The sequence below is a fragment of the Clupea harengus genome, chromosome 11 (genome assembly GCF_900700415.2).
Source record: "Clupea harengus chromosome 11, Ch_v2.0.2, whole genome shotgun sequence".
Lineage (NCBI taxonomy): Eukaryota > Metazoa > Chordata > Actinopteri > Clupeiformes > Clupeidae > Clupea > Clupea harengus.
The window spans coordinates 14,586,438-14,595,495 of record NC_045162.1 but is presented as its reverse complement, the minus strand read 5'-3'; the positions used below and the strand labels follow the sequence as shown (position 1 = coordinate 14,595,495).

Sequence of the window (9,058 nt, the reverse complement as noted above, 5' to 3'; positions counted from 1 at the left end):
GAGACAGAGGGAGAGAGAGAGAGAGAGGAGGAAGAGACTGAAAATGATCTCTGCTGCTTCCCCCCTACAGTACCAAGGGTGGGGGATGAGCGGGAGCAAGGTCTCCTCTTGGAGGATTAAAACCAGCATTGAGACCGGGAGGGCAGAGCTATTTTATATTCAATGTCAGCTAAACACACAGGAGGACGGAGAGGAAGAGGGGGTGTGTTTGACTCTGGGACGTGGCGTCATCGTTTGCAGTGGTTTTAGGACAAGCGTAAATGGGGTTACAAGTCCCACGGGGAATGGAGTGAAAGATCAGACAATTGCCCTGCCTTAGCTAGGGTGGATTTAATGAAACCCTCTGCTTAATACTACTGCTGCTACTACACACGACACACATACACGACACACACACACGTCACATAAGCTCTACACACACATGGAGCTGGTCCTTGTACCAATCTCAGGCCATCTGCTAATCAGGTGTGGGGGAGGAAGAAGCACTGGAGGCCATAACGTCAACATACACACACACATAAACACACACACAAACATACACATACAGTACCATCACACACTAATACACTCTCTCTCTCACACACACACACACACACACACACACACACACACACACACACACACACACACACACACACACACACACACACACACACACACACACACACACACACACACACACTTACATACCCGCATACACAGTTGAATAAACTGTGTCACTGACACTCTTAACTGGCTCAAAGGTATGCATGCCTTTGCCATGACACCATTCCCTATGTTACCAACGCACATGAACGGAGGCCTTTAGGTTAGGGCTTAAACACACAGCTACCAGCAGGGTCATATTTTTTTTTTACAAGGTTTTTGCAGAGAAAAAAAAAACATCTCCAGTATGCAGTAATATCCTAATGTACTTTCTCATTCCTGGTCAAATTCCAAATTCCAGCTCATGATGGCTTTGACTAGCTTGCGGCAGGAGGTCTAAGACCCTGGGGCCGGTGAGGTTTTATTAAGGGCTCCACTGCTCTCCTTTTCAGTGCTTTACATAGCAATCTCTGTGCTGTTTGCAGCCTGGCCCCAACCCCCCGACCTAAAGGCAGTATTGTCACACAGACTTCCCTACCCAGGTCAATGAGCACCGTCTCAATGCCTTTCACAGGAAACTGGGCAATAGAGGAGAGGAGACAGAGAAAGACAGAAAGAGAGAGAGAGAGAGAGAGAGAGAGAGAGAGGGAGGCCAATAAGGACTTAGGTTTTATAAACTCTCTTACTGAGAAATGTACGTGTGGATTTATTATTACACAATGGTCTATCTCCTGAGCGAGGCTGACCCATGACTGCACTGTTCAAGTGAGCAGCACCGCCGCCACTAGACAATTCACTAAGCAGAGAATATAATAAATGTTAGTGTGTCAGTTGTGCCAGATGCCAGATGAATTGGAGAAAGGACGGTGAAAGGGAGAGGGGGCGAGAGAGCAGAAGAGAGAGGGGGACAGGGAGAGAGAAAGAAGAGAGAGAGAGGGGGGGGGGGGGCGGAGAAAAGTGAGAGTGAGAGATTACACTCTCCAAATCCAGGACAGTCCAAAAACACACAGGGTGAGTTGACAGAAGCTCTGTTGTGCAGGACCCCCACTAACTGGGTGCTGCTAGCAGCTTACAATGCAAATTAGGACAGAGGCTTTTTTTGGGGCCATGGTTAAAACAAAAAGCTCGTGGCATACAAATGGATATTTGGGTCTGGCAAATAAAGCAGCTTGCCAAGGGAGGTATTCCCATTCTTAAGTGTTATGGGCCAAATGAGTAAACAGAGGAAAATCAAGTCAAGTCAAGGGATGTAGATTGGCCAGGTCCAGCCCCTTGGCCCCAACCCCCACCCCAGCACCATCAAGCAGACTGGCTCAGACTGGCACAGACTGGTTTGTGTGCTTGAGGTGGGTCAGGCTTTTAGCACCTGTGAGACACCTAAACACCTAAACACCCCGGCAGAAGAACACACAGGCCAGGGCAGATCCCCCCCAGGCACGGTATGCAAATGACCCTCGGTCAGGCCCCTCGGAAAACAACGCCGCCCATTCCATTCACGGTTTCATTTTCCTCCTTAAGGTGTGGAGGATGGACAAGGGTATGGCAGCACTTCTCGTACAGACGCCAGGAATTCCGCTTCAGAGCTCTGAATTCCATTTTTCATTCCAGGTCGTCCTTCTCCAGAGCTCCAGCATGGCCAACTGGAGTCAAATAGAACTAGTATAGGGACAGAGCACTGATTTGTTTACTTTAGAGTCCTGATTTGAATGTCACTGACATGCTGAAGAAAGCTTTCAGGATTTTTTTCTCCCCCTCTTCTCTTACAGGGGAGAAACGGAGGTCAAAACCAGTGTCTTCCTGTGTGGAGAAAAGAAATGTTTTTTTTACGATGCAGACTCCAAACAGTCGTCAAGCACACACGGCAGCGTAGACGTTTGTGTTTTTTTTAAACAATGCTCTCATTATCTCTGCGTACCGGCTGGGATTGAGAAGGGACACTAATGGGAGGCGTGTGCAGCCTGCACTCACTTTCTCTCTCTCTCCCTCTCTTCTTCCTCTCCACTCCTCTCTTTCACTCTCTCCTCTATCTTTATCTCTTTCTATACTTCCTTCTTCTCCAACGCTCTCTTTCTGTCCTCTCTCCTCTCCTCTTCCATGATGGCTTCCATCATGGCTGCAGTCACTACTGGCCCAGAATAACACCAGCAATGCATTCCATTCCATTCCATTCCATTCCCCTTGCCCTCCCCCTCCCTCCCCTCCCCTCCCCTCCTCACCCTGCCATCACACAGGGTCACATGGGTGGCCAGTGATCTGCCAAATCACACACAAACACATATGCACACACACACACACACACACACACACACACACACACACACACACACACACACACACACACACACACACACACACACACACACACACACACACACACACACACTTCACACTTGTAAAAAGCAGGAAAAATGATTATCATCAGATGCATGTTTAAACATTCCTGCACGCAGTCTCTTTCTTTCACAGACACACTCATAAACAGATGCATTCATTTGTATGGAAATGATATCTATAACACAGTGCATATTCACAAGGGATTTGATTTCCAGTTTTCTAACATTTCTGTGAAATAAATATGTGCAATTACTAACTAAATAATTCTGTCGGTATCTATCTATCTATCTATTTATCTATCTATCTATCTATCTATCTATCTATCTATCCGTCTATGTGTGTATGTATGTAAATGTCTGGAGGCAAATCCATGTAATTATATATACATATAGTAACTATATATATATATAGTTACTATATGTATATATTTGCATATACATATTTATATATATTATACTATATCTATGTATAGTAACCAATAGGCTACTTACATAAGAAGTTCAACAGTCAGTCACGGTAAAATATTAAACATTTTAAAGCCACATTTTTGAAAGTACTTGTGCTACAACCAAGAACTGTACAAACATGACTGAACAAATTAGCTACTGTCTAATGGAAGCCGCTAGGGGTTTTCGACACAATGATATTAACTGGGGCCAATCGCAGCAAAGGGTGCGGGGAGAACGGTAGCTCCACCTCTCTCTCGCTCACACAGCCAGCCTCTGAGGCTTTCTGATGTATATAATCCCGGAGTTGACCCAGAAAATAGGCACTCGTTTGAGGATCTGATGCGGCAGTCTTTTGTCCATCATTCCTGCTCTAGTATGAAGCTTAACCTTTTGGAATATACCCTGTGATCTGTCGAGAGATTCACAGCACGTTGACAAACGCAATATTATTTCCACTAGCTGCGGCAAAGTCATTGAACTTTGTTAACAGGCGAGAACAAGGGTAAGCATATTTTTTTTCATGGATGCATTCAATGACTGAGGTTTGCTCGTAAGTGCTTGGGGTTGCAGCCCCCATTGTTCGCCTCTCACTTTGTGGGCAATGTGAATCCTGCTTCGACAGGGAGTTGTAGTTTTAGGTCATTTTGCCATTTTAACATTTACCGTAGCCTATTTTGAGGCAGATCATTTTCATTCTCCGCATGTTAATGGTAGGCTATCCTTATCGTGGTCCTTTGAAAATGCATCCATTTTGATAAAGGATCCTACGGAATACGGGAATATCATTAAAAGATCGAAGAACAGGAAAGTGATATCATCTTTGTTGCTCTTACCATTTAAATTAAACAAACGGTTTGGCCAGGTGCACGTTGATTGTGTGTTGCAATGGCTATACGGAAGATAGCAAGGCATCCGTTACAATTTAATGCTATGGCTACATATCCATTTTTTGTTGGCTGCCCGCGTTTCGTTGTGATTTTTATCAGTTGGTGCGAAGGGCCACCTGAGTTTGTCAGCCGTGCATAAAAGGCACAAAGAAAAGCAAACCGAAACAGCGAGACACAGTGGCCACTGAGAAACTAGCCAGTGTTCGCACATAAGAACGTAGCGGATACCTTAAAATCCTGCAGATCTTTGTGTTCAAGCAACCGTCTCAAGGGAATGCCAGCTTTTGAGTCATATCTAGACGATCGCTTACGTTGACATTGATGGTAAAACGATAATTGCGGAAGACTATTAAAAACGATAGTGGCGTCACACTGGAATTGCCGCTCATGGGTAACGTTATTCTTATTTAACGTGTCTTCTAAATATGGACAAAACGTTGAATATTGCTGTAAAATACTGTATTGTAGGCTATTGCTTCATCAGTTTCAAATTTTCCAATGAACCAATTGTGACACGTATTGGTAATTTGAGCTCCTGTCCATAGAGGAACGTTCCTGTGGTTTTTTGAAGAATCTAATCTTATAGGCTCATTTGTTTTTTTGTTTTGAGAATTGAAGCAGGGTTGGCAAATGGTGCAGTGTAGCAGCAATACTGCATTTCACTGGTCCAGTTCCCTATGAGCCCGTCTCAATTTAGCTCATGAAAGATCCCTCATGGTGCCCTGGCTGCTCTCTCCCTCTGTCTGACAAACCCAGCTAATTACCCCCCTCCCCTCCTCTCCTCTGCTCCTGTCGTGCACAGGGAGAAGCCATGGCGGAGCACATGATGATGCCTATGCCCCACGGTGCCTCCAACGGAGCCATCCACGGGTACCGCATGGGGATGAACGCCAGCCTCCAGCCCGGACCCCAGCAGCACGCTGGCCAGCCCGGCCTGAGGGCCCTCCCCAACGGACAGATGATGCACTACGCGGGGGGCCCCCAGGCCAACATGGAGGCCGCCATCCGCCAGAGGCCCAACCTGGTGGTGGCCATGAATGGCCAGATGAACGGCGCTCCCATGGGCCACCACCAAATGGCAGCTGGCACCATGATGTACAATAGCCAGGCACAGCCTCCTCCTCAGCAACCACATCACCCGCAGCAGCAGCAACCACACCACCCGCAGCAACCACACCACCCGCAGCAGCAGCAACCACACCACCCGCAGCAACCACATCACCCGCAGCAACCACATCACCCACAGCAGCAGCAACCACATCACCCGCAGCAACCACACCACCCGCAGCAGCAACCACACCACCCGCAGCAGCAGGTACTCCACCAGCAACATCAGCACCACCACCTGCAACAGCAGCAGTTGCAACAGCAACAGCAACAACAACAACAGCAGCAGCAGCAGCAGCATCAACAGCAGCAGCAGCAGCATCAACAACAGCAACAACCGCAACCACAACAACCGCAACCGCAACAACAACAACAACAGCAGCAGCAGCAGCAGCAGCAGCAGCAGCAGCAGTACGTGGCTGGAGGCATTCCTTCCCCACAGCTCATGGCCAGCATACATTTGCAGAAACTCAACACCCAGTACCACAACCACCCCTTGGCCCCCATGAACGGGAACCACATGGGCAACGGAGTCCAGTTCCGCATGGGCCCAGCCCAACTGGCCAGCATGCAGCACATGGCAGGACCGGCTCTGGGCCTCAGCGTCATGGACGCGGACCTGATCGACGAGGAGGTTCTGACGTCGCTGGTCATGGAGCTGGGTTTGGACCGTGTGCAGGAGCTGCCTGAGCTCTTCCTGGGACAGAACGAGTTTGACTTCTTCTCGGACTTCGTGAGCAAACAGCAGCCAAGCACAGTGAGTTGCTGAGACGGAGTTTCGGGAGCCGGGGGGGAGGAGACCTCCTCAGCAGGGAGGCGCAGAGGAGAGCACCGTATAGGATGGCAACAAACACCGTTCCTCGCTCGTTTCTTCTCCTCCTCATTTTGGTGGCAGATGGGCCCTGCTGGTCTGTCTGCCTGTCCACAGAGAGAGGAGGGGTGTGAGTTTGGGGCCATGTCAATTTCAAGCCTCCCCAGTTGCTGGGAGGTCTCGGCTTTTGCCCGGGCTGCAGTTTTTTAAAAGTGAGATACGAGGAGCGAGAGAACTGCCCCTCTCACGACTGCCCCTCTCTCCTGCCTTCTCCTGGGGAGGATATGAATGTAAAATACAAAGGGAGCAGTTGCCAGAAGCCTCTCCAAGCAATGTAAAGACTCTGTCCACGTGTCCATCTCCTATGGATGTCAAGTCTTCACTGCAATTTTACATTAAAATGTATTTATTTCTGTTGCTCACAGACTCACACAGTGAGACCAGCCAGAGACTCAAAGAGAAAAAAAGGAAATTATAGAACTTAAAACAGAGAAGGTTTATGGAAGAGCTCTATGTTTTTAACAGTGATTTTGGGATGAAATGTCACTTTAAAAAGACTAAGTATGGGTCTCGGGGGGGGGGGGTAGGTAAAGAAACTGGTTTGGGTTAGGCTGTGAAAGTGTGTTTTTGAAATGAAATCATGCATAGATTTACGGGCAGCATCAACAGCGAAACAAAACAAACGACTTCATCAGTCTTCTGCCACTCGCCATCACCAACCTGGTTTTAACAGTGAAACAACACCCTGCCCCTCCTTTTAACAAAAATGCCTGACTGGCCTAGCTCATAGTTGCCTCTCCCTCTCCCAGTGATGGGGTAGGTGCCACAGATCTGCCTTAACCGAGCAGCTGGTTTTATTTATTAAACTTACTGGTCCTTTCAGATCATGGCCAGGCCCAATCTGTGTGTGATTTGTGGATGTGGAGGTCAATAAAGATGGCCTAGTTTTAACTGTGGCCTCTTTTTTGCATTTATCACTAAGACCTTATGTAAGGAGGGAGGGAGGGTGAAACATGCCAAATGCTGAGATTAGCTATTGATACCCCTGTAGTACCTATACTTGTGAGGGAAAAAATGCTTTATATTGTGACTTTGCGGTATTGAATGAGTGGTGGCAGCATGGCCTTTCAATAATACCTTCAAGCTCAGTCTAAGCTCCTTCTGCAGAGCACACTCTCTTACGGCTCACTATAGAAACATCACAACACAGAATCTCTCCCCCCCCATTACCTTTCTCAAGGAATCAAAATACTTGTCCATTACCACACTGGGCCATTTACTGTCGTAGGGGATTAACTTGCCCAGTGAACAGTCTGATGTTTAATGTGGTTGAAGACTACGGAAACATTGATGTGTCATCATTTTGTCTTTCGCAGTCGATGCTCGGTTTTGAGTAAATGAGCATTTTAAGGCAAGCTGGTGATTTGATTTTGTTTTAGGAACTACACTGCTTGTTGGCGTCGGTGTGCATTGATCCTTCTACACGCAGGCTGTGTCCTGGTGTATGTGTGCTCCGTTCTCGGACGCAAACACGCATGTCTTGTTCAGTGGCGGTAACCTGACCAGCGGGTGGCTGCTTCTGACGCTGGGCGACTACTGGGCGTTCCAGTCTTGGTCGTAGAGGTTTATGTAATAAAGAGGAGTTGAGGGCAATGGGGAAGTGAGGCATACACCCAGGGTTAATCTGTGCTTACCTGAAACAAACAAACACACACACAGACAAGGTTTAACAGCACTGTCTTAGCCCAGAGGGTCAATAGAGACTTGGCCAGCATTCCTCCCGGGTTTTGCTGTGCTTGCTAGCCGGAGGGTTGGGGGGAGGTTGACATGCCTGTTGAGCTGTTACCCTCCCACCCCCACTGATCGTTTCCTGTTGCATTGGGTGGGTGGGTACAGGAAGTTGCGGAACAGAATCAACATGGGATCCTTTTGAAGCGCGGGCTTTGCTCTAAATGTTTTAATGGGAGAGAATGGCTCAGGGCTGCTCAGGCCCTCTTTAAAACTACAAACAGATTAGCCTCTCGCTGTCTTTCCCTCACTCACTCTTCTTGACCTCTTTGTCTGACTGACTGAACAACCATCACCACCACCACCAGTGTATTGGCAGGGGTTGGCAGGGCCATAGTGTTTGTAGGATGTGGCAGTAGACTTGCCTTGGTGTCTGTCTGTGCCTCCAGTGTGGAACTGCTTGATTGTCGTCATACTGCAGGAGTAGAGGATGTTTTGTTTAGTTTCCTTGTCCTTTCACCTGATTGTCTTGACATATCTTTGCTGCTCGAAGGGTTACTATTGATGGAGAGCCTGCTTAAGGAAGGCCGGGGGCTCTGGGAACAACGACACAGCTGGCCATTCATATTCTCTTGTTCTGTTACTTTTTGGTTGGAAGATGATGTATTTATTTTAAGCAATAATAAAATATTTATTTAATGAAAACAAAGAACACATGGTGGTCATTTGTCTTTGTCCTCTACAAATATGGGATCTTGGCCTAGTTCTGAAGCTGACCAATGATCAAATGCTTCAAGGACTCTAAATGGACTCTAAACGTGTCTGACACTGATTGAGATGCTACTGATGGTATAAAAATGTGTAACTCCTAATCTGAAGGAAATTAATGCATATGATCTAGCAATGTAGTACATTATATACAGTATAGTACAGTATGTAATAGAGAGCTCAGAGTTCTCCCTTGCATCCTTATGCATCTGATTGCAGCATTGTGTAGTTGTGGACTGGGTGGAGGATACAGAAAAACTGTATCACCCAAATCAACTTCTCTGGGGATTTTTGCTTCTCTCTGCAACTAAAAGCCTTTTTGTTAATCAGATCAAGATAAAGCTGTGTGTGTGTGTGTGTGTGTGTGTGTGAGGCACTGGTGTGTTCAT

At 47.3% G+C, this 9,058-nt stretch overlaps 1 protein-coding gene across 2 annotated transcripts; it reads left to right on the top strand.

Annotated features, from left to right (window-relative positions):
• Positions 1-3,651: 3,651 nt before the first annotated feature.
• On the top strand, positions 3,652-6,750 carry cited4b (Cbp/p300-interacting transactivator, with Glu/Asp-rich carboxy-terminal domain, 4b). 2 transcript variants are annotated; one of them, XM_031576576.2, is made up of 2 exons: positions 3,652-3,870; positions 5,058-6,749. In XM_031576576.2, exon 2 carries the CDS (start codon positions 5,067-5,069, stop codon positions 6,129-6,131), a length of 1,065 nt encoding a protein of 354 aa, XP_031432436.1. In that variant the 5' UTR covers positions 3,652-3,870; positions 5,058-5,066; the 3' UTR covers positions 6,132-6,749. The 2 variants fall into 2 exon arrangements, with proteins under 2 accessions (XP_031432436.1, XP_031432437.1); XM_031576577.2 differs by lacking the exon at positions 3,652-3,870 and adding an exon at positions 3,914-4,646 and having other exon boundaries at positions 5,058-6,750.
• The last annotated feature ends 2,308 nt before the right edge of the window (positions 6,751-9,058 follow it).